This window comes from Tachyglossus aculeatus, chromosome 18, assembly GCF_015852505.1.
Source record: "Tachyglossus aculeatus isolate mTacAcu1 chromosome 18, mTacAcu1.pri, whole genome shotgun sequence".
Taxonomy (NCBI): Eukaryota; Metazoa; Chordata; class Mammalia; order Monotremata; family Tachyglossidae; genus Tachyglossus; species Tachyglossus aculeatus.
The window spans coordinates 61,112-86,395 of NC_052083.1; the positions used below are offsets into that span (position 1 = coordinate 61,112).

Sequence of the window (25,284 nt, forward strand, 5' to 3'; positions counted from 1 at the left end):
AAACTTAGGTCCCAGAGAGATTCAAGGGCACGTAGCCAGCTGCTCCAAGGAAGGACAAGGACTCCTGCCTCCAGCTGTATGTGCCCAGGGTATTCAAGTGTCTTTCTGGGCCAGGTCTGAAGGAGGACCTCAGTGTCATGGGCCCAGAGCTGGAGGCTTTCAAGGGATTCAGACAGCAGTCAGTGCCTTCAGACCCGGCTTTTCTCACCAACTACAGCTCCCAGGTTGTCAAGGTCAGTGTCATTAGCCTTGGGCTATCTATCTGGTTCAGAACTCTGCTCCGCTCAGAAGCAGCGTGGCCTAGCAGATAAAGCACAGTCCCAGGAGTCAGAATGATCTGGGTTCTAATCCCCACTCTGGCACTCGTCTGCTATGTGACCTTGGGCAATCCACTTCACTTCTCTGGGCCTCACTTACCTTATTTGTAAAATGGGGATGAAAACTGTGAGCCCCAGGTGGGACATGGACTGTGTTCAACCTGTCTATCTTGTATCTAGCCCAGCACTTAGCATAGTGCCTAGCACACAATAAGCACTTAAAAAGTACCATTAAACAAAAAAAAACTCTCCCTCTGCCCCAGTCAGGCTCATGGGCCATCTGGCTTGGAAATCTGTCCCTGCCGTGGTCAGTCCAATGGGCCATCTGGCTGGTAATTCTGTACCTGCCACAGTCAATGCTGTGGACCATATGGTTTGGAATTCTGTCTCTGCCAGCAGCACTGGGATGCTTGGATGGACTGAGAGCTGGTTGCTTTCCTGGACACCTAGTCTCATGGTCCATTAGAGATGGACCACCATGCAACACACAAGGGAAGCAGCATGGCCTCATGGAAAGAGCATGAACCTGGGAGTCAGAGGACCTGGGTTCTAATTCTGTCTCCACCACTTGTCTGCTGTGTGACTTTCGACAAGTCACTTAGCTTCTCTGGGCCACAGTCTAAACTGTAAAATAGGGATTCAATACCTGTTTTCCCTCTTATTTAAACTACAAACCCCATTGTAGGACAGGGACTCCGTCCAACCTGATCAACTTGTATCTACCCCAGCACTTAGGAAAGGTGTTTGATACATAGTAAACACTTAACAAATATAGTAATAGTAATAATAATACCCCAGATGCTTCCCTCTACATCTCTAACTTTCCCTCCATGAATCCCTCACCCATGAACTTATTTAAAATCAGAAACCCAAGAAATTCCAGATTTGAAGGTGGAAATTTGCCTAGCTAGCTGTGGAGTGCTGAGTGCTAGCCCGGTTGTTTTTGGCACCATCACCTCCATATCCTCACAGAACCCCGCAGCCCTGCTTTCCCAAGCTTCCGGGACTGCTCCCCTCCCATTCTGCTCTTATTGCTTCAGCCCCTATCCCTCGCCTTCTACCTTGGAGGACGAGGTCCTGAAAAACACAGGAAAACTTTCAGCGTGAAAAGACACGGCAGTTGTCCGGCCGTTGAGGAAGCCACCCAGCAGTCATGAACCTCCAGCGGTAGCTCATCCACCTCCGCATCAGACAGGAACCCCTTACCATTGGCTGAAAAGCCCCCAATCAGCTTTCCCCCTCCTACCTTACCTCCCGGATCTACTAGAGGTCACCTCGCGCATGCCGCTCCTCTGGAGCCAGCTTACTTGCTCACCGTGCCTCGATCTCATCTACCTTGATGCCGACCCCTTTCCCTCATCCTCCCTCTGGCCTGCAACTCCCTCCCCCTCCATACATGCCAGACCACCACTCTCTCTGCCATGGTGAAGGCTATGGGTTAAGACACTTGCTTTAAAGTTCTGTGGGCATTTACTTTTTCTGTGGATTGTGTAGCAGTTTACAACAGATCACAGAAGAAACTAAGCAACTACCTGAAAACTGTAGTTTCTGAAGCTACTATCAACCCACACCTTAACTTCAAATACTGTGAACCAGTCCAACTCTTGACCCTTGCTTTCCAAGTTGAGGAAGTGACTGTCAGCTGGTGAGTGGGTGTAGCTCCCTTAAGCCCCTCCTGGAACCCCTGCTCAAAAACTCTGTTTCCTGCCACAGACTGGCTGGCCCAAGTCCCTTGGGGAAAGAAGGGGATAGGAGAGCAAGCAGTAGTACATAATTACTTCCCAAAGACCAAGGGCTCAGAGTAACCATCCCCCTGTCTGGCACAGGCCTTTGGGGACCATCTCTCCCTAGCCCAGCTCCGGGATCTCATCTGGACAGTGTTAGATGGCATGCGAGGCTCTGTCCACTTCCGCGTGGAGGCTGCTGCTGACATGCTCCTTGCCATTCTAGAGGACTTTGGGGCCAAGCTTGAAAAGGTGAGCGGGGGAGCGGGAGAGAGGTGGGGGAAGGGGAGCAGGAGGAGGGAGTCCAGAGTCCAGAGTTTCCAGCCTCGAAGGTGGACCCTTGATTGGTGGCCGCCAGCTCCGGCAACCAAGAACCCAGGTATGGGCTGGGCCTGGGCACACCCTCCCATGGTCACCCCTCAGCTCTCCCCATCCAGCAGGCCAGAAACAGGGAGAGAATCCAGCCTCTGACAAATGTCATGGCATCACCTCTTCCTGCTCTGGGCCCTCCAAGCCGCCCAAGTCTTGTGACCTCTCCCCAAGACCCCCAAGCTTCCCAAAGCAAATTCTGCATTCTCCAGCACAAGGGAACGGGAATGGGGGCAAATGGGCCAGCGTCCAACAATCGGGCTGGGGTTGGGCCTCACCCCTGAGAGACCCGTCAAGCTCAAGCTGAACAACTTCTGGACCGAGCAAACCTCTCCCTGACCTCTTCCTCTCTGACCTCTGTGGGCCAAAGGTTAGCAGAGGGGGCCTCCTCCCCGCCCCGACTGCCCTCACTAGAATGCTGGTCTGGGGCCTCTGGGCCCCAGATGCTTCCAAATGGATGTGATGGTGGACAGAGTCTCCTCTGGTCGAGAGTGACGGGGCGAGGCTGGATCCGAGACGTCAGGGCCGAGAAACCGCACGGAATTGATGACGGGGCTGGTGGTTTTGCCCTGCTGCACCACTCGCTTTCTCTCATCTCTGCTTATCCTGTTCCCACTGGGGCAAGGTGCTCCATAAGCGAGGAAGTGGGCAGATGCGCAGCCCAGGGAAGAGTGAGCACAAAAGTCTTTGTGTGCAGGACCCTGTGACTTCCCACATGAGCTCCGTATAGTGCTAGCGCTGTGCTGCAGCACCTTGGCCTGGGCCAAGAGGTTGCCTTGGTCAAAGCCACAGCCTTCACCACCCACATCAGCAGAAAATTCTTTGGATTGCTGCTGTGCTTATCAACTTCACTGTGGTGGATCTTCAGTCAGAAACCTTCACCTCTTGTGGCCCGGCCACAGCAGGGTGGCCCGGGACTAGAATCAAGGCAGGGATCCAAGCTAATTATCCACCCAGGACAGGGTGAGGCCTATTTCCACAGAGCCTCCCCAACAGGAAGCTGGAGAGGAAGAACTGGTGTAGGTCGTAGCCTCGGGGCCGATTTGCTCAGAACCCTGCTCCAGCCTTCCTGTTGCGGACTGTGAAACCCTCCAGCTCCACCCCCACCCAGTTCTCCATCTTCTGCTCCCCGACTTAGAACCTCCCTCTGCGGTTCACGTTTCCTCCTTGGGGTCGAAAGTTGCACTGATTTTGAGAAGTGCCTAAAGCGGGAGGGGTGCGGGAGCCGGTGGGCAAGGCAGGAAAGAACCCCAACTCCTGGGCTTCCTGGCGCTCCAGAGTCTTGGGGCCACACCCAGCCGGCAGGCTTTGTACCCATGCAGGTGGCCGACATCGGCAGGACTCTCTACCTGCAGCTGGCCTCCATCCGTTCCGTGGCCATCAAAACTACCGCGCTGAAGGCCCTCACCCTGCTGGCCAGGGATCATACCTGGGAGCTGGTGTCTGCCTTCCTGGAGTTCTCGCTACCGCCAGACAGGTGAGGGGTGAGAGGCCACCGTGGCGATCTGACAGAGAACACGAGCCCCTGCGATTGCCAAGGAGTCTTCACTTGAGTGACCTTGCTGTCCTTACTCTGCCCATTCTTTACCCACCTGGAGAAACTGAGACTCAGAGAAGCCAAGTGAAACACTAAATCGCTGAAAACTAAGCCCCAAGCAAAAATTCACCTTGCTGTTATGAGAGGGAAACCCAAAAGACATCCCTATTACAACGCACTCCTAGATACATAACCCGCCAGCAGCAAACACAGACTCTTACATCCTTAAAAGGGCTCCCAAAAGCACAAAAATTTTTCACAAGACACTAGTGGCAGCTCCATAGCAAAGGACAAGAGAGAATGATCAAAAAGGGCCAGAGAGTCTTTTCTGCATATAAGGGGCTCTGCCCAGGTGGATTGGCTTGCATTCCCAGGTGATTCTGGGAAATGTATTTCCCAGGAAGGCTTTCTGCATCTCCTCAACCACTGGACCTCAGCTTCACCCCTTGTCCCCATCTCCAACTCCAGTGGAAAGCCTTCTGGACAGTTTAGAATGTGGTCACAGAAAGCTGGGCCGTCATATCACAACCCCAACCCCAGCCGGGCATCTTCCCAACCAGTGACCTGGTGTGAGGCTCCTCCCCTAGCGTGGCTGAAACCTTCCCTTCCTGTTCCCAGAACTGCTCTCTCCTGCCCTGCCCCTGTGCCCTCTCTTGCCTTAAAATGGTTCCATTCCGTGCTGTTCCAGTCGCACCCCATCCTGTCCTGCCCCACCTTGATCTTGCCCTGTCCTGACCTGCCCCAAGCCCTTTGCTGACCTGCCTTGAGCCCTGTCCCACCACTGCCCTGTACTACCTTGGCAATTTCCTGCCCCTGCCCTGCCTGCCCTGCCCCATCCAGCCTCATCCTGACCTGTCCTGAGGAAGAATCATAAAATCAGAGGGTTCAAGCAGTGTTGCCTAGTGGAAAAAGTACAGGTCTGACAGTCAGAAAGCACAGGTCTAAAAGTTCTGGGTTCGAGCCCCAGTTCCACCACTCTGAGCAAGTCACTGAATCATTCTGTGCTTCAGTTGCCTCATCTGTAAAGTGGGGATAATTACCCAGGCTCTGTTCCTCTTAGACTGTGAGTCCCTTGTGGATCTGCTTACATTGTATCAGCCCCACAGCTGAGTGTACTTGGCCCCTAGTAAGTGCTTAACGAGTATCAAAATTATTATCATTATTGTGATGGAGCTCTTACCAGTCATTTTGTCTGTCCCTTGTCTCTACACTTAATACCAACCCACCTAAATGTAAACGTCAGCAACGTTCTGCAGAAAGGCAATTCCACAACCTCATTTGGTCACAGACGTCCAAGGTCTTCAAGGCCCCATCCCTAGCTCACATGCCTGACCCCTCCCGCTTGGTAGTCATGCATGTAGAGAAGGGGAGAGATGTGTGCAATTAGCACCCTGGGGCAGTTAACTGAAATACAAGTCCCATAATGCAATGAGTCTAGATGATGCATGTTATTGCCTGCACTGGAAAGTTTGTAAGAGCTTCTGGGATGGGAGCTGACAGACAAACCAGCTTGTCTTTCTCTAGAGTTGATGAGACCATCTGAAAACATCCTCATTCAGGACATAGGCCAGTCTCTTCAAAATGACTGGGCTCAGTGTGATTTTCTCCACTAATAATAGTGTTTATTAAATGCCTATTAGGTGTCAAGCATATTGCTTAGCCCTGAGGCAAATTCAAGAGAAAAAGGTCAGGTTCAGTGCCTGTTCCACAAGAGACTCACAGACTACAGGGGAGAGAGAACAAGAATTGAATCCCTATTTTACAGATGAAGTTAAGTGGCTTGCCCAAGTTCACACAGCAGGCAAGATGCAAAGCAGGGACTAGAACCCAAGTTTGTGACTTCCAGTTCTGTACTCTTTCCATTGCTCCAGGCTGACTCCCTCAATCTAACCAAAATCCTTCCTCTGCCCCCAACAGCCAAGCGTTTGACCTATGGCGGGCAGTGGGCACTGAACAGCACGTCAGCCCAAAGGTGCTGAAGGTCCTTCTGGCCAAGCTGCAGGAACGACCACCCCCGGAGGAAATCAAAGGGGCCATCGAGGAGAAAGCTCACTTCAAGTCTCTTGCTGTGAGTCTCCATGCAAGGATCTAAGTTTTCTGCCACCCTGGGAGAATGGGTTGTGCTTCTGCCGCATCTCCCAAGAGCTCGGTATATCGCCCTGCACTCGACTGGTACTCAGTACAATGTTCTGCCTTCAACTGGTGCTCAATGCAGTACTCTGCACTCAGTAGGTGCTCAGTGCAGTGATCTGTATTCGGTAGGCACTCAGTGCAGCATTCTGGATCCAGGACACGTTTCGTATAACTCTCTGCAGTCAGTAAAGGCTCAGAAGAGCACTCTGCACTCTATTGGCACTCAGTACAGCATTCTGCCCTCACTCAGTACTCAGAATAGCCCTCTGCACTCAGTAGTCATTCTGTATTGAACTCTGCCCTCAGTAGATGCTCAGTACAGCACTCTGCACTCGGTACACCCCATCGCTGCTAAGAAAGAACATGTTGAGCCTGCTCCATTCATGGAGACCTCAAGCTAGAGAGGCATAAGGGCCATTATGTTCCTCTTCCTCCAGGCAGAGCCTTACCGCTGACAACCATATTAGACAGGAGAATCTCTTGTGTGCCCAACACCCTCTGGAAAAGGAGAATCCATAGTCTCCCCACCCACCCACGCCAGGGCCCAACAGCTCCTGCTGCTTCCAGTTAGTTCTCCCTGATCTGTAACCTAAATCCTTCATGTTGCAGTGTCAGCTTCTTTTCTCTTGTAGGATCCTTGGAGGAAGAGGTGGGGAACAGCTCAAGGCCACTGTTTCCTCGGAGCAAACCTTTCCTGCTGGTCTTTCAGCCCTTCAGGGAGTTGTTCTCCCCTCCCCTGTCACTTCAGACTGAAGAGTGCCCCGTCTTTCACCTTTTCCTGTGTTTTTTGTTTTCTATCTTGGTTTTATTTCCCCATTTCTCTTTGGCCTCCTGTATCAGCTCCCCACATCCCTCTGCCCCTGATTGGGAAGGCCCCTCCAGCTAGACCCAGGGTTCACTCAATCCACCAGTTGGAGATGTTTATTGAGTCCAGAGCACTGTACTAAATGCCTGGGGAGGGCCCACCAGAGGTGAAACCTTTGGTCCCTGCCTTCAGAAACTGTATGATCTGACAGGGGAAGCAGGCAGAAGGATGACTTTCAGGAAGCGGAAGAGGAAGAAGGAAGGAAGCGGGAAGGGTACAAGAAGACTGCAAAGACAATCTGTTTTTTGGTTTTGTTTTTGTTTAACTGACTGGCTTTAGGGCCACTCTGAGCCCTAGATCCTCACCAGCAAAACTCAGCACCCAGAGCCAACCCTTCTCCATGCTACATTTGTGCACCCCAGAATCCTCTTGGGCCCTGGTTCAATCTGGCTCCTCACTCTGTTTCTCTCTCCCCTTCTGGCTGTTCCCACAGGCAATGAACATCCTCCACGAGGTGTTGTTTGCCCACGAGTTCAAGGCTGCCGTGCAGGAGGCCTACCCAGAGCTCTTCCTGGCTCTCGTCACGCAGCTGCACTACATCTTCGAGCTGGGCCTGCCAGGGCAAGCATCCCTGCCTGGCCCTCAGAGGTACCCTAGCCTGAGGGACACCAAGTGGGGCAAGTGGATGGGGGGACAAGGTCAGCCTTGCCAAGAGTTTCCAAAAAGGAGGATGTTTGAGGAGTTAGCACTGGCCCAACCACATTCCCACAGACCACTTCTGCCTTTTCCTGTCACCTCGCTCTTCTTCATGGTCCCCCTGGACTTGCAGCCATTGGGAACTCCCAGACTTCAGGGTCAAGAGACCTGGCCTGGCCTGGGATGAGGGTCCAGAGGCCCCTCCCCAACTCCACCAGGGAGCCGCATCTGTGTTTCAGCTTGGCTGGGCCTGACTATGGGAGTACAACACAGACATTCTCCTCTTCCTCCTCGCCATCCTTCTCCCTTCCTCCCTCCCTCCCTCCCGCCTGCTCTGACTTTCATGGCCAATGTCCTAGTCCCAGTTCTGAGCAGCTGAACCATCCTGGATTGGAGAGATCCAGCCCCTGCCCAACAGGCTTAGTCCAGTGACAAATGGCCCAGAGGAGACATACACCAACCAGCCAATCAGTGGCATCTGCCAAATGCCTTCAATGGGCAAAGCAATTTGCTAAGCCCAGGAAGAGAGCTGTCTCCTGGGGGAGGAGGTAGTGTGGAGAGGGAGGTGGCAGTGTGGAGGAGGTGGGCGCAGGGTGGTGGGGAGGAGCAGCGTGGAGAGGGAGGGGGAAGCCAGGAGGGGGAGAGGGCAGTGTGAAGGGGGAGGCACTGTGGGGTGGAAGAGTCACTGTAAGTGGTGCTGGCAGTGTGAAGGAGGTGTCAGTGTGGTGGGAGGGAGGTAGTATGGATGTGGGGAAGCAGTATGAAGAAAGCAGTAAGCCAGGATACAGACATCTCGAAGAAGAGATCTGGGAGAGAGTAAGAAATGAGAGGGAGCAGAAGACTGAAACTAACTTTCAAGAGATCAGCTTGTCCTACCCCTTCTGGCAGGCAGGTGAATAGTACCCCAACTACCCTTTCCCTTAAACCCTCACAGGGGCAGAGACTGCCCAGCCCTACTGGAGGCCAGGGGCTGGGGTCCATCCTCCTTGAGACCTGCTGAAATTCCTCCTGCATCCGCTAGCCCTTTCCTTCTTGCTTGTCTCCCCGGAGGGAGTGGACAAAAGATGGTTTAGCTGAAGCAGAGAAGGATGTAGGGGTGGCTGTCTAAGGCCTTGGGACCCGAGGGCAACTGGAAAGAAAGCAGGGGTTTTTATTCCTCCCTCTTCACTGAAGGTGAGACTGAGGAAGTCGGCTTAAATCACCACAGAGAGGGATGGAGCCTAGGCACCAGAAAAATATTCCTGCCTGGCCAGGCTGGTGATGAGGGAGCCCACACCACCTCCTTACCTAGCTGCACTGGAGGCCAAGGCATGGACAGGGTGAACTCTCTGGGTCTCCCAACCAGAGGATTCTGGAATTCTGGGATCCAAGACTAATTTTTGCTCCCCCGGATCCAGCACGGCCCTGGAAGTTGTCAAGACCCTCCTCTCCACCTCAGGCCACTGGAAAGATCTGGCGCACGTGGAGCTTCAGAGCGGCTGGGATCTGTTCACCAGCTTGGGCACCTACCCCAAGGGCCTCACCCTTCTCGCCAGGTACTGCTCCCAGCTCCACACCCTGGTCTGGAGGACCTCTCCGCCCTCCTTCCTGCCTCCCCTTTCCTCTTCCTCTTCCACTCTGCGTGCTTTCCTCCATTCACCCTCCACCCCTGCCCGGGCCCCTCCTCTGACTCCACACCTTTCATCCACCTTCCCTAGTCTGCGGGGGATGGGGGCCCTTCCTGCTCCCCCTCCCGCTCTTTCACCTGGGCTTCTTCCCTGGTGTATACTCAGGATTACAGATGCTCAACATCAACAATCCAGAACAAAACTTTCCCCTACCACCTGCTCCTTCTCCTCCTCCCACCTCTCCCACCCGGTTTCCCACTCTTGCCTCTGTCGACCCATTCCTACTCCTTGTCCCCTCTGCCTGTCTGCCGTGAGCCCTCTGGATGAACCACCCCAGAGGTAGCCGTTACTCCATTATTCAGAGTTTGGATCATCTGGGTCCATATCCTCCCTCCTGAGGCTGAACGGCGGTGGGGTGGGTTAATCTGCTCTTCCCAGCCCTGCAGTCCTTGCCCCGAGACTCTTCTCTGGATAATAATGATAGCATTTGTTAGGCGCTTATGCCCCGACCCTTTCTGCTGACCCATCCACTCCTGTCCCCTGACCCACGGCTTAACCTTCTGACCCCAACCTCTCATTGGCCCCACCTACCCCTGATCTTCCCAGTGGCCCCTCCGACCCCCGACCCTCCCTCCGGCCTTTTCGCCCTTTAACCTTCCCACCCACCTATTCCCTCTGACAGACACTTTCGCCAATGCCCCTGACCTTCCCCCTGGCCCACCCACACTCACTTACATCCCTACAAGGCCTGCCCACCTGGATGGACTCCCTGGATGTGCAATCTACCCACACTCTTCAGAGTTCACTCTGACTCACTGGCTTCATTTAATTGTGCATAATTAGAGTCTTAGTGAAAATGGGGCAGGGAGTGGGGAGTGGTCAGTGACTCGCAGGTGCGAGGACTTGCCCAAGACCTTGCTTCCGATGGCAGGGCCATGGTTCAGAACAGGTGTCCTCAGCTCCGGGCAGTATTAAAGCTCACGGTCCCCGGCCTGGAGAGCGAGCATGAGAGAGAGCGGAAAGTGGCCATTATGATCTTCACGGAGGTGGGACATCTTCCTTCTTCATGGTTTCTTGAGCATGAGGAGAACCCTGGGAGGAGGATGGTGGGAGCAGAAGCAGTATTTAGAGACCACCAGAAGGGAAGACTTCAGTTAGTAGTAGTAGTCATCGTGTTTATAAAACAGAGCATGGTAAGAAGCACTGGGAAAGAGTATACAAGGGGGAATCAGGCAGAGACCCTATCCCTCGAGCGGCTGGCAATCTATGAGGGCCTCCAGTCTGACCCTGACGATCAACGCTTGGGGAAGGTCATGGAGATTCCCCCTCAGGAGACCCTGCTGGAGCCAGAGCCTGGAGCTGACTTCATTCTGGGCAAAAGCAGAACTGAAGGCTGCCTGGGCCCTGGGGAGACTACAGGGTCTGTTGGGAAAGTAAACTTGGGCCAATAAGACCACCAACAGAAGTGCGAGGAGAGCCTGAAACCAGAAGAAGTAACCCAATCCACCAAGGAAGTAACAATAGATGGAGGGGAAACCCAATCAACTAAGGAAGTGACAATGGATGGAGGGTGAGCAGATGGAGGGGGCAGGGCCGAACACACCAAAGAGGCACAAAGCCCTGCGCTGGTGCAGGGGGCTGGCTGTCTAGGATGTCTGAGACGTGTGGACTCTCCCATCCCCGACCCCAGCCAGAGACACAGGGCCACAAAAGGGGGCAGGCTACTGCTTGTGGGGATGGAATTAGGACAGGGTATAATCCCAGAAAAGTTCCCTGAAGGAGGTGGCCTTTCAGAGACAGCTCTGGCTTGAGAAGAGAACTGAGCTCCCTCCAAAGGGAACTCAAACTTTTCCCTCCCACAGTTTCTCCACAGCCCTACGATGCTTCAGGAGCTGCCCAAACACACCATCCTGTCCCTCCTTCACAAGTCGCTGGCAGACCCCAGTCCCACTGTCCGGGTCATCGGCCTGCAGGGCCTCGGGAATGTCCTGTTCCACCCTGAGAAGGTGTGAGTGAAGAGCAGAGCCCGAGATTCCTCTTTTGACCCTCTAGAATGGGGAAATGAGAGCCCTTGGGGCCTGGCCCTGGCTGCAACACTGACCCCTTCACCAGCAAGAGCTGATGGGGCCCATGGCAGAAATTGGGGCATAGGGAGGTGGGGGCTGGGTGGGGGGTGGGGAGGTTGGCCGGGGACAGTGTCTCCTCCTTCTTTTTCCTCTCCTGCTATGCAGGGGGCACTACTCCAGGCCCAGCTGGGAAGATTCCTGAATGGGCTCTACCAAGACAGGGAGCAGGTGGTCACTGGAGTGATGGACACCATGTCCGATGTGTTGTACCGCTTAGCCCAGAAGGGGGCAGGACCCCAGAGCTTGGACATCGCACTCACACTACGCCCATTCTTTGATGATGTGAGTGCATGTGTGCATAATAATAACAATAATAATAATTAGTAATTACAGTCTTTGTTAAGCACTTACTATGAGTCAAGCACTGTATTAAGCGCTGGGTTTGATACAAGATAATCGGGTCAAACAGTCTCTGCCCCAGACAGAGCTCACAATCTAATAATAATAATGGCATTTATTAAGCGCTTACTATTTGCAAAGCACTATTCAAAGTACTGGATATCTAATGTGTTGAATCCTCATTGTAAGGATGAGAAAAGCCAGGTGCAGAGAAGTTAAGTTACTCATTCAAGGTCACACAGCAAGCAGGTGCCAGAGCCAGAGTTAGAACACAGATCCTTTGACTTGCAGGCCTGGGCTCTTGCAGGAATGAGTGGGAGTGTTACCAAGGGGGACTCTGTACTCAATTGTGTATGATTCGTGGACAGATGTGTGTGTGGCAGGTGTGTGTGCATTTGTGTTGATGTTGTTACCCAGATGTATGTCCCTCTGAATATGTATGGCCTTTATGCAGGCATGTACATAGCTGTGTGTGCACATGCACATGCATGTATGTGACCACATGCACATTCATGGGTGTGTGTGTGTATGCGTGTGTGTGAGTGTTGTTCACAGGCCTGCAGAAGCAGCACTGAGCCTAAGCAGAGCACTGACCAGGTTATGGCAAATAGGCACTAGAAGGGGAATAATGGGGTTTTGCCTGTGCGGAGAGGGCCAGCTAGTGTGGGGTAATCATGCCATACAAAATGCAGACATGCAAGAGGTTAAAAGAGTCAGAGCACAGACTCAAATGATGGAAACCAAGGGAGTCACAAGGAAATCAGTCTGTAAAAGTTGAGTTGGACGTTTTTGGTCAGATCAGGCACAGTTGGGCAAGGCTGTGCAGGACATAAGAGGCATTTCCAGGCCTGGGCCTGGGGCTCTGAGTTCAGCCCTGCTTCTCTTCGATGGTGATGGAAAAAGCAGGAACCACTGTGGCCTGGTGGAAAGAGCATGGGCCTGAGAGTCAGAGGACCCAAGTTCTAATCTTAGTTCCTTCCCTTCTCTGCTGGGTGATCTTTGGCAAGTCACTTAACTTTTCCAGACCTCAGTTCCCCAATGTGGGACCTGGACTGTGTGCTAGCTGATTAACTGGCATCTATTCCCATGCTTCGTACAGTGCCTGGCAGATAGTGAGCATTTAACAAATTACATAAAGAAAAAAAAAAAGAAGGTTCGACAAAGCCCTCCAATTGAGCCCTGGCTGGCCTTACTATGGGGGAATCATTTCAAGATCTTGAAAGACTTTTCAAGGTTGACAAACATTTTCATTAGTTGCCAGAGATTTATTCAGCTGATGTTGTCAAACAATTTTATGGGCCTGGGGGTGAGGGGTGCAGATCAGGAGCTAAGGTCAACAGAAGGACCTCTCAAGCCACCCCAACTCTGGGTTTCCAGGGTATTGGGTGGGGCTTTTCCTTCCACCACACACACTAACCTGCCCTAGTGAGACCCCTCTGGGTTGAGCCCCTACTCAGGCTCCCTTCCACACTGACCCAAACCCAGGGAGAACCTGCTGGGTAGGCCTCTCCCCAACCCTACTGGAGGGAGACCCCTCTGGGTTGGCCTTCTCCTTCTTCCCCAATTCAGCTTCACTCCCACACTAACCCAGGCCCAGGGAGATCCCTCTGGGTTGGTCTCTTCCCCCATCTCCCCCTCCTTCCTGCACTCACCCATCCCAGGGAGACTTCTCTGGCTGAACACATCCTTTCCAGGAGAGAGACCAGGTCCGGGCTGCGGCTATCTCCCTGTTTGGAGACCTGGTGACTGTGATGAAGGGGAAGGATCGGTCCACCCTCAAGACCCAGGTGTGCCGGAGCCTGGTCTCGCTCCTCCTGCATCTGAAAGACAACAGTCCTTCGGTGGTGACCGTGCGTACAACTCTGAGACTAACCCCCTGCTCTGGGTGGAGGGGGCCTCCGGGACTGGAGGGGACCTGTGAAACTTGGGGGACCTCGGTCTCCAGAAGTTCTGAGGGAAAGAGAGCAGAGTCCCTGTGACCAGTTTGCTAACACTGTGCAGAGCCCTGCCCTCGGCAGGATGGAAAAAGTCAGGCCCCTACCTTTGAGGAGCTGACAGGCAGAAGATTCACAAGGCTCCCAACACGTAGCACAGCCTTGCAGATAGGTTTCAAAGTTTCAGTCCCCAAAATTATCACCAGCCCGACTCATTGCCAGAGTCCCAATGACAGTGCATCTGGTGGTCCTGGGCATCAATACACAAGAGGGGTTGAGTAGTCAATTAATCAGTGAAATTTATTGACCACTTCCTGAGTGCTTGGGGAAGTGCAAGATAAAAGGAGCTTACAGTCTCCTCATATATTTTTCATTTTTCCCCTAAAACTCATCCTCACCTCCAGCTCAATTTCTTTTAGACCCAAACCCAATTTCCTTTCTGGACCAGGTCACCAGGCTTAAGCCAGTTTAGCCGGACTAGTGCCCAGCAACCCCTCCCCTGGGGTAGAGAAATTCCCAGTCTCATCTTGCCTTGCAGAAATCCAAATTTGCCTTCTTCCGCTGTGCTGTCTTCCTCAAGTTTCGGCTCCGCCACACACTGTTCTGCACGTTGGCCTGGGAGCAGGGCCTGAGCGCCCGCCACTTCATCTGGACTTGCCTGGTGAGAGGATGCTCCTTGGGCTGAGCCACGGGGATGTGATCTGCAGAGGTGCCCTTAAGCTGAGCCATGCAGCACCCCTCAACTGAGCTATGGGGCAGACCTATGGGGGTGCACTGCAGGCTGAGTCGTGGGGATGTGATCTGCGGGATTGCCTCTAGGGCTGGGGCTTGGGACCCTCCTCAGCTGATCCATGGGGAAGACTTGTAGGGGCACACAGTGGGCTGAATGGCGGGGTTGTGATCTGAGGAAGGAGACCCCTCCCTCCCTGAAGGCTAATAAAAACAGTGTGGGAGATCCTTGCAATACGAGGGCTGGGTGAGGGGGTGGCTGGTGACTCCTGAAGTGGCCCTCTGACCCACTGAGCCAGACAGTTGCACTGAAGAAGAGGTTCAGGAGGCTTTTGGGGTTCCCCTACTGCTCCAGAGCAAGTGGCTTCCCCCTGATATGCCCCCTGCCCAGTTAACTGTCACTCAGCTGGTCCCAGGAGGATCCTGAGTGATCGCTACTGCAGTCTCATCCATAGTGGGGACCTTCAGCAGGCCTGAGCCCCCTTAGCCCACACAGATGTACTAGCAAAGTGTCTTCCTGTCATAGAGGGGAGGCAGGCTCCCCAGAGACCCCATCTTCCCTGGTACCCTCCCTTGGCAAAGTGTAGACCACCACCAGCAGCAGCGGCAATCAATCAATCAATCAATCAATGATATTTATTGAGCATTTACTGTGTGCAGAGCACTGTATTAAGAGTTTGGGAGAGTACAGTACAATAAGTTGGTAGACATGTTCCCTGCCCTCAAGAAGCTTACAGTCTAGCAGCTGCAGCAGCATCTCCAAACACCTGGACAGAGGGGATGCTGCTCCTGCCTCCTCCACCCCAACATAAGCACACACAAATGGGCACATACACATATGTGTGTGAACATACATGCACACACAAAAGTGCCGTCTCAGGAAAAGAATAGAAGAAGAAAGAAGAAGACAGAAGAAGAAGTGTGGCCATGTGGAAAGAGCATGGGCCCGGGAATCAGAGGACCTGGGTTCATATCCTGGCTCTGCCAATTTCTTGCCATGTGACCTCGGACTAGTCCTATAACTTCTCTGTGCCTCAGTTTCCTCAACTGTAAATGGGGATTAAATTTTTGTTCTCCCTTCTACTTAAACTATGAGCCCCGTGTGGGACAGGGACTGTGTCTGACCTAATTAATTTGTACCTACCCCGGCAGTTAGAACAGTGTTTGACACATAGTAAGTAAGCACTTAACAAATATCATAAAAAAGAACTAACTGTGGTATTTGTTAAGCCCTTACTATATTAAAACACTGTACTAAGTGCTGGGGTACATGCAAACTAATCTGGTCAGACATGGTGCCTGTCCCACATTAAGTGACTTACCCAACGTTACACAGCAGATAAGTGGTAGAGTCAGAGTTAGAACCCAAGTCCTCTGACTCCCAGTCCCATTCACTTTCCACAAGGCCACGCTGCTTCTCTGCCAGTCACAGCCCGGGTGACTGGCATTTGCCTCATGAATGCACAAAAGGTCTGGACTGAGACACTAGCCTCTTGGGACACCAAACCTCATCTGCAAAGCCCCTGGACCACTATCCAGCCTTGATCACAAATGTCCCCCTTCTTCTCTCCACTCCCACCCAACAGTGGATCCAAGCTTTCCTCTCCTGGCCAGGAGAAGAACTGAACTCAATGCCCGTGCTGAGGGACTTGGTTTTATAGCTATATCTAAGATCTCCTGGGCTTATCGCAAGCTGGGTGTCCCTGGGAGGTGTAGGGGAATGGGGGCGTGGAGGGAGAAGTAGGACATTCCCACCGAGCTCTCCTCTCTATCCCAGATGTCAAACAGCAGTGACGAATTTCACATCCACCTCTCCCAGGCCCTCGGCTACCTCCACAGCCCCCTCCAGCACCTGCGAATGGCTGCAGCTACATTCATTGGTGAGTCCCGGCCTTCCAGAGCCACCTCCCTCCCTCCCTTCTGTCCCTCCCTCTCTTCTTCCTTCCCTCCTCCCCCACTGTAGTCATTAGATCTGAATACATGCTGAGCAGGAGGGGTCTCCCTCTATCTGGCATGCCATGAGGGCTCTGGGCGGCCCCGACTCAGCTCAGCTCCCTCCCAGGAAGCCTCTTCCAACTACTGCATCAGCCTCCTCACTGACCTCCCTGCTTCTAGCCAGTCCTTTCTCCAGTCCATGCTTCACTTTGATGCCCACATCAGTTTTCTAAAAACTCTTTCTCAGCACATCTCCCCACTCTCAAAAACCTCCAGGGTTGCCCATCCATCTCCACATTGAGGAGAAACTCCTTACCATTGGATTTTAAATACTCTATCAGCTTTCTCCTACTACAACCAAGCCCACACACTTCACTCCTCAAACACATCCTTCTGCCTCAATCTTGTCTTTCTCATCTTTGACCCCTTACTCATGTCCTTCCTCCTGCCTGAAACTCCCTCTCACTTCATATCCATCAGACCATTTTCCCCAGCTTCAAAATCCTACAAAATTGTCTCGCCTCCAATTCTCTCCTTGACCCCCTCCAATCTGGCTTTTGCCCCCTTCACTCCACAGAAACTGTCATCTCTAAGGTCACCAATGATCTCCTTCTTGCCAAGTCCAAGGGCCTCTACTCCATCCTAATCCTCCTTGACCTCTCAGCTATGTTTGTCACTGTGGACCACCCCTTTCTTCTGGAAACATTATCCAACCTTAGCTTCAGTGACACGGTCCTCTCCTGATTCTCCTCCTGTCTCTCTGGCTGTTCCTTCTCAGTCTCTTTCATAGCTTTCTCCTCTGCCTTCTACCCTCTGACAGTGGGAATCCCTCAAGGTTCAGTTCTGGGTCCCTTTCTATTCTCTATCTAGAGCCATTCCATTAGAGAACTCATTTGCTCCCAGGGCTTCAACTACCATCTTTGTATGAATGATTCCCAAATCTGCATCTCCAGCCCTGACCTCTCTCTCTTTTTTTTCAGTGGTACTTGTTAAGCACTTACTATGTGCCAGGCACAGTTCTAAGCTCTGGGGTAGATATAAGGTAATCAGGTTGGACAGAGTCCCTATCTTGCAAGAGGCTCAGTCACAATCCCCATGTTTACAGATGAAGTAACTGAGGCACAAAGAAATAAAGTGACTTCCCCAAGGTCACACAGCAAACAAGTGGCGAAGCCAGGTCCTTCTGACTCCCAGGCTTGTGTTCTATCCACTGGGCCAGGGTGTTTTTCTCTCTTTCTCTGCAGTCTCACATTGCCTCCCACCTTCAGGACGTCCCTACTTTGGATTGAATGATTGAATGAACTGGATGTCATTCTGACACCTCAAACGTATCATGTCCAAAACAGAACGCCTCATCTTCCCAAGCAAATCCTTTCTTCCCTGTCTTTCCCATCACTGTAGACAACACCACTGCCCACCCAGCCTCACAAGCTCTTAATCTTGACATTATCTTCAACTCATCTTTTTCATTCAACTTTAAAAATTCGTTTTGTCACCATATCCTGTCAGTTCTACCTTCACATCACTAAACTCCACCCTCTCCACTTCACCCAAACTGCTCATATGCTGATCCAAATACTTATCCTATCCCACCTTGACTACTGCATCAGCCTCCCTATTGACCTCACTGCCTTCGGCGTCTTCCCACTCCCCGAATCATTTTTTTATGTTCAGTTTACACTTCCCCACTCCTCATAAACTTCTAGTGGTTGTCCACCCACTTCCGCATCAAATGGAAACTCCTTACCATTGACTTTAAATCACTCAATCAGCTTGTCCCCTCCTATTTTACCTCACTGCTCTCCTACTACGATGCAGCCCTTTACACTTTGCTCCTCCAAGGCCAACCTGCTGACTGAACATCCATCTCATTTATCTCTCTGCCGACCCCTTGCCCACATCCTCCCTCTGACCTGGAACACCCTCCTCCTTCATATATAGTAGAACACCACCCTCCCCACCTTCAAAGCCTTATTAAAATTGCATCTCCTCTTAAAGTCCTTCCCCAATTAAACCCTCATCTCCCTTACTCCCTCTGCCTTGTGCATCACCTACGCACTTCGATCTGTACCATTTAGGTATTTGACATTTGCCCTTCCCTCAGTGCCACAGCATTTATGTGCACATCCATAATTTATTTTTGTGCCTGTCTTCCCCTCTAAACTCCAAGTTTCTGATGGGCAGGGAGTGCATCTACCAACTCTGTTGCACTGTACTTTCCCAAGAGCATAGTACTATGCTTTGCACAAAGTATTAAACAAATACCATTGATTGAATGAATTATTGATTGATTGCAACCTTCCTTGACTAACTTCTCATCTCCCCACCCTCTTCTCCCTCTTTTCTATGTCACCTATGCATTTGGTGTTACCCCTTTAAGCATTCTGATACTCCACCCCCAAGGCACATACGTACAGATTTTTATACTTTGTGGCTTCCCCAATCTGAAACGTATTTTAATAGCTATATCCTGATGGACAGAGGCTATGCATATTCTACTGTATAGCTAACGTACTCACCCCAGCTTTTAGTTTTGCACTCTGTACACAGTAAACACTTTATAAATACCGCATATTGACAAATCATTGTGCTCAGTCCTGTGCTATTCATTTGATAAATGCCATACCTAATTAAATATAGAAAAGATGTTTACAGAGAGTTGGGAAAATCACGAGAAGTGCTCTCTGTGTGATTGATGGGACCGGAGTCTTATTGGGTAAATCCAGTAAGACATCAATCAATCAGTCAATCGATCCTACTTATCGAGTGCTCCCTCGGTGTGGAGCACTGTACTTGAGATGCTTGAGAGAGTACAGTGCAATAGAATTGGTAGATCTGATCCCATTCCACAATGAATTCTAAATGATTTACAGTCAGGGGAAATGGCAGAGTATAAAGACAGATGCATAAGTGCTGTGGGGCTGGCGGTGGGGTATCAAGTGCTTACGGGGAGCAGATCCAGTATGAAAGTGAAGAAGAGAAATGAGGGCTTAGCCTGGAAAGTCCTTTTGGAAGAGATATTATTGTAGTGGAGTTTTGAAGGTGAGAAGAGTGGAGGTCAGTCTCGATGGCGGGAAGGGCAGAGGTCTGTCAGTCAGCTATGCAGTGGGTGGAAGTTCCAGGCCAAAGTGAGAATGAGGGCAGGAGGTCAGTGGGTGAGACAGGTGTGATCGTCTAGGAAGAGAGGACAGTCCTGACTTTTTGCTGGATAGAAGAGGCAAGGCAGAGAGGAGGGAATGGAGAGGAGGAGGGAGGAGGAGAGGAGGACAAGTGGAGCCTCCTCCTCCTCCTCCTTAGAGAAGCAATGTGGCCTAGTAGATAGAGCACAGGCCTGAGAGTCAAAAGGACCCGGGTTCTAGTTCCAGCTCTACCAATTGTCTTCTCTCTATGTGACCTTGGACAAGTCACTTCACTTCTCTGTGCCTCAGTTACCGCTTCTGAAAAATGGGACTTAAGACTGTGAAACCCATATGGGACAGGGACTGTTTCCAACCTGATGAGCTTGTAGCTACCCCAGTGTGTAGTACAGTGCCTGGAACATAGAAAGTGCTTAACCTATACCATTTGAAAAAAAAATGAAAAGAAGGGGTGGGGAGGAGGGGGTGAGGAGGAGGAAGAAGCAGGGCAGGAGGAGGAGGAGGAGGGATGGAAGAGTCCCTGGCATGTTGTCCTTCTGCCTATGCAGGTTACATTCTCTGTTACCACCCTGATGCCGTGGCCCGCGCTGCCAGTGAAGCTGACATGTGCCTCCTGTTCTGCAGTAAGTCTCAGCCATGGCCTGCTCTCCCGGGGGAGATGTATGGGAGGGGTCCCAGGGAGCCTTGCACCTTGGGCTGGGTTGAGTTGGTCAGAGACCCAAACCTACCAGGAACCAGCCCCTTTCTAGAGAACCTTTCTGCTTCCTCCTCAGCCCCCCACATAACTCAACAGATCCCAAGGAGAGGGAGAGGGGGAGAGAGAGAGAGAGAGAGAGAGAGAGAGAGAGAGAGAGAGAGAACTCAGCTTTTCTCTGTCCCTCTCTCTGCCTGTCACTGTTTGCCTCTGCCTCACCCTCTCTTCTTGACTCTCTCTGTGTCTACCTGTTCCTTTCTTTTCCCATCTCTCTGACTGTCCATTCTGTCTACCTTTCTCTCTCTCTCTGCCCTCATCTCCCCCATCTCTCACTCTTTGCTTGTCTTCATTCATTCATTCAATCGTATTTATTGAGCGCTTACTGTGTGCAGAGCACTGTACTAAGCACTTGGGAAGTACAAGTTGCCAACATATAGAGACGGTCCCTACCCAACAACAGGTTCACAGTCTAGAAGGGGGAGACAGACAACAAAACAAAACATATTAACAAAATAAAATAAATAGAATAGTAAATATATACAAGTAAAATAAATAAAGCCTTCACTCACATTCTCTGTCTTACTCTCTGTCTCACTTTATCTTTCCCTCTCTCACTCAGTCTTTCTGTCACCCAGTTCATTTCTCATTTTCTCTGCATGTCCCTGTCTCTACCTGTGTCTCTGTCATAGAGACTGCTGCCTGTTGAAGTGAAAAAGGAGAAATTTGCCTCATGCAAAATAATCTCCAGACTTTAAGTACTCTTACCTAAACTTTTCAAGACCTGCAGAGTCAGTGTATTCAGTGTATGAGAGGGACAAGGAGTAATAGGGTTCACACCCAAAACAAAAACAAAAAAAAAACCCCTCTCATTTGTTTATCTACCTATGGCCTTTAAGGCCTGCAAAGTGAACATTTGAGGAGTTAAAGGAAATATGACCCACATGCAGATTTCCTCTTTTTTTTTTAACCACCTCATCCTTACCATCCTTGTATTTTATTCTAAGATTGTGAGCCCCTGGAGGGCCAGGGATCATGTCTAACTCTCACTTGGGTATTTTTTCCCCAGTGCTTAGTACAGAGCTCTACACACAGTAGTTGTTTAATAAATACTATTGCTATTACTACTACTACTATTACTCCTACTACTACTATGTTGCCGACTTGCACTTCCCAAGCGCTTAGTACAGTGCTCTGCACACAGTAAGCACTCAATAAATTCGATTGAATGAATGAGATCAGAGCACTGAAGCCAGGAGCCTGGTCATCTCTCCCTTTCAGGGCCCTTTCCATCATGCTCCTTCTCCCTCCCAGTGTCCCAACTCTTCCCATTCCTTCTCTTCCTCTTGCTCTTCCTCTGGCCCCCCCATCCACCCTATCCCCTCCCTGCCTCCTCCCTGCCCATCCCTTCCACCATTTTCCCTGAAGCTGAGACCTTACATTCTTTTCTTGGAGCTTTTGAAGATCTACAGCGGGACCCTGACCCAGCCATCAGGGAGTTTGCCAGCAGACACTTCGTGTTCCTGCAGGAGGTAGCCAGACTCCACTGAGCCAACAGACCTTGGTTTCCACCTGTCCTCCAGCATCCTTCATTAGTGGCTTTTCCATTAAAGAGAGTTTCCTTGGTCAGTCAGGCTTCTCTTCCTCTTTGCTTCACCTCCCTTTTTTTATGTGGCTCATTCCCAGCCTCAATGCATCATCATAATGATAATGGTGGTACTGGTTGATCACTCATTCTTTGCCATGCACTGTGCTAAGCGCTGGGATAGATACAATACAATCAGATCAGATGGTATGTATGAGCACTTAGTATTCATTCATTCATTCAATCATATTTATTGAGTGCTTACTGTGTGCAGAACCCTGTACTAAGCACTTGGGAACTACAAGTTGGCAACATACAGAGACGGTCCCTACCTGACAGCGGGTTCACAGGCTAAAAGGGGGAGACAGACAACAAAACAAAACATATTAACAAAATAAAATAAATAGAATAGTAAATATGTACCAGTAAAATAGAGTAATCAATCTATACAAACATATATACAGGTGCTGTGAGGAGGGGAAGGAGGTAAGGCAGGGGGGACGGGAAGGGGGGGAGGGGGAGAGGAAGGAGGGGGCTCAGTCTGGGAAGGCCTCCTGGAGGAGGTGAGCTCAATGCTATTCATTCATTCAATCATATTTATTAAGCGCTTACTGTGTACAGAGTGCTGTACTGAGTGCTTGGGAAGTACAAGTTGGCAATATATAGAGATGGTCCCTACCCGACAGTGGGCTCACAGGCTAGAAGAGAGAGACAGACAACAAAATATATTAACAAAATAAAATAAATAAAATAGTAAATATGTACAAGTAAAATAAATAGAGTAATAAATCTGTACAAACATATATACAGGTGCTGTGGGGAGGGGGAGGAGGTATCCACCTCCCACCATCCACCTTCCCACACCTCTTCCCGTTTTCAAACTCATTCATTCATTCAATTGCATTTATTCAGCGCTTACTGTGTGCAGAGCACTGTACTAAGCACTTGGGAAGTACAAGTTTGCAAAATATAGAGACAGTCCCTACCCAACAACAGGTTCACAGTCAAATCTCATCTCCTTCAGGAAGATTTCCCAGAATAATTCACAAAGCCTTAAATGCATCAACTCTGCGGCCTCTCTTTAGTTTTTATATTGTGAATATGCGCATCAATCCATCAATGGTATTTATTGAGTGCTTACTGTGTGCAGAGCACTGTACTAAGTGCTTGGGAGATGATGGGTGCACTGGCATTCTTGAGGAATGGAGAGGTGTGGACCAAACAATTTTATTAGAAAAATGATCTGGACAGCAGAGTGAAGTATGTAGTAGAGAGGGGAAAGACAAGAGGCAGGGAAGTTAGTAAGGAGGCTGATGCAGTAGTTAAGTTGGGATAGGATAAGTGCTCTGATAGGGATTATAGCAGTTTGGATGCAGAGAAGCGGGCAGATTCTAGAGTTGCTTTGAACATAGAACTGACAAGATTTGATGACAGACCAAATATGCGGGTTGAATGACATAGATGAAGCGTGCATAATACCAAGGTTCCAGGCTTGTGAGACAGGGAGGAAAGTGGGGTTGTCTAAAGCGATGAGAAAGTCTGGGGGAAGATGGACGAAGTTGGCCTGGGGTCAGCAGTGCTCTGCAGCTTGTACATGAGAGGAGGAAGTGATCCAGGGCTGGAGATTGTTGGTGTATGATTGCCAGGGGGACAGGGGAGCAAGACAGTTGAGTTCAGTGGAGAGGGTGGATTAGAGGGTGTGAATTTATGTTTTGGAGTTATATGGGTGTGTTGTTTGGGTATATTCATGTGTTTATATATATTCATTCTAAGTGGATTCTGGTGTATTCTCCCAAGCACTTAGTTCAGGGCTTCACACTCAAGAAAGAACTCAGTAAATGCCACAGATAAACTGGCCAAAAGAGCACAGTTCAGATAGAATGAAATTGAAGAATAGGGGAACACAATGCCTTATAATAATAATGATGATGATGATGGCATTTATTAAGCACTTACTATGTGCAAAGCACTGTTCTAAGCACTGGGGAGGTTACAAGGTGATCAGGTTGTCCCACAGGGGGCTCACAGTCTTTATCCTCATCTTACAGATGAGGTAACTGTGGCAAAGAGAAGTTAAGTGACTTGCCCAAAATCACACAGCTGACAATTGTCGGAGCCAGAATTTGAACCTATGACCTCTGACTCCAAAGCCCATGCTCTTTCCACTGAACCACCCTGTGGCCATGACTTAGTTAAACCGTGACACAGGAATGTTTCCTTTAAGAACTTTCTTCAAGCAGAATCAAAGGATCAGTGGACGTTATTAGGGTCTCATGAGCAGTGTACAGGGATCTGATGGTGATACCGTGTCCTTTGTTTACCAGTAGATGAATTTAAAACTTGCTAATGAGCAAGAGTAGGATCAGAGAAAGTGTGGGTGCTATGCTGACTGCTTGAAGCAAAAAATTGTTTCCCTCAGCCTTCTTGATTTTTGTACAGTGCGAAAGAAGGTGTGTACTGTTTCATCATTTTTGAACTATCCTCCTCCAACTCCTGAATCGATGGTTGGCCCAAGATGATGTCTTTGATACCATGGAGTCTGCAGGAATGAAAGCACTGGGTTGTAAAAATGATGCTTCCATTGGCTTTTTGGAAGCAGCTCTTTGCTCACCTGGGCATCACTGGACAATGAATTGCCCCGGTAGAAGGGCTCATCACTGCTTTTGAACTCCGTGTGGCCAATGAGTATCTTCTTGATGGTGTATAGGGTTTACCAGTTGTAGACTGGTGCCCAACTTTGGCTGTAATCAAGTTTGGTCAGTCCATAGCATTGTGCTGAATCTGCCCCGTGATTCCTGATTATTGGCCCATGTTCATTCATTCATTCATTCAATTGTATTTATTGAGCGCTGCGTGCAGAGCACTGTACTAAGCGCTTGGGAAGTACAAGTTGGCAACATATAGAGAAGGTTCCTACCCAACAGAGGGCTCACAGTCTCGTTCTTACCTGTGTGTGCCCCTGGAGAACACTCGTCAGCAAAAGGCTTTTCCTGAAGTCGCAGCTCAAAGACTTCTGAAGATGTCTGGTGCTGACTGAACTGGAAGAGTTTCACAAGCCTCAACACGAGCATTAAGTGGGAGCTTCTTGGAAACCCTGTGCCAACAGTCCCCCAAACTGTCAGGTTGAGCCGGCACTGCTGGTAGATGCTGTCGAAGGTTCAGCGGGCATGGCTGAAGCTGCACGGGAATCCGACTGGGTCGTCTGCAGGAAATCCAGTACTCACAGCCAATTTAACTGAAACCCGATGTCCCATTGTCCCTAGACACTCCCTTCTGCTCCCCAAGAGCCATGCCGACAGACCTCCTTGATTCTGCTTCCCACATCTTCATCTATCTTAGGAGAAGCAGCGTGGCTCAGTGGAAAGAGCATGGGCTTTGGAGTCAGAGGTCATGGGTTCAAATCCTGGCTCCGCCAATTGTCAGCTGTGTGACTTTGGGCAAGTCACTTAACTTCTCTGGGCCTCAGTTCCCTCATCTGTAAAATGGGGCTTAAGACTGTGAGCCCCCGTGGGACAACCTGATCACCTGATAACCTCCCCAGTGCTTAGAACAGTGCTTTGCACATAGTAAGCGTTTAATAAATGCCATCATTATTTCCTGAGCTCACCTCCTCCAGGAGG

At 50.5% G+C, this 25,284-nt stretch overlaps 1 protein-coding gene across 1 annotated transcript in view; it reads left to right on the plus strand.

The window, feature by feature from the left end:
- Positions 1 to 21,697, plus strand: part of LOC119940416 (maestro heat-like repeat family member 5) — a 46,879-nt gene extending 25,182 nt beyond the window's left edge. The window contains exons 18-31 of the mRNA XM_038760676.1: positions 115 to 233; positions 2,144 to 2,293; positions 3,733 to 3,887; positions 5,865 to 6,015; positions 7,379 to 7,533; positions 8,979 to 9,116; positions 10,120 to 10,234; positions 11,051 to 11,194; positions 11,420 to 11,596; positions 13,348 to 13,503; positions 14,126 to 14,248; positions 16,094 to 16,196; positions 19,937 to 20,011; positions 21,535 to 21,697. Of these exons, the coding sequence (XP_038616604.1) occupies positions 115 to 233; positions 2,144 to 2,293; positions 3,733 to 3,887; positions 5,865 to 6,015; positions 7,379 to 7,533; positions 8,979 to 9,116; positions 10,120 to 10,234; positions 11,051 to 11,194; positions 11,420 to 11,596; positions 13,348 to 13,503; positions 14,126 to 14,248; positions 16,094 to 16,196; positions 19,937 to 20,011; positions 21,535 to 21,629 (1,856 nt within the window). The 3' untranslated portion in view covers positions 21,630 to 21,697. The remainder of the gene's footprint in view (positions 1 to 114; positions 234 to 2,143; positions 2,294 to 3,732; positions 3,888 to 5,864; positions 6,016 to 7,378; positions 7,534 to 8,978; positions 9,117 to 10,119; positions 10,235 to 11,050; positions 11,195 to 11,419; positions 11,597 to 13,347; positions 13,504 to 14,125; positions 14,249 to 16,093; positions 16,197 to 19,936; positions 20,012 to 21,534) is intronic.
- Positions 21,698 to 25,284: the final 3,587 nt, after the last annotated feature.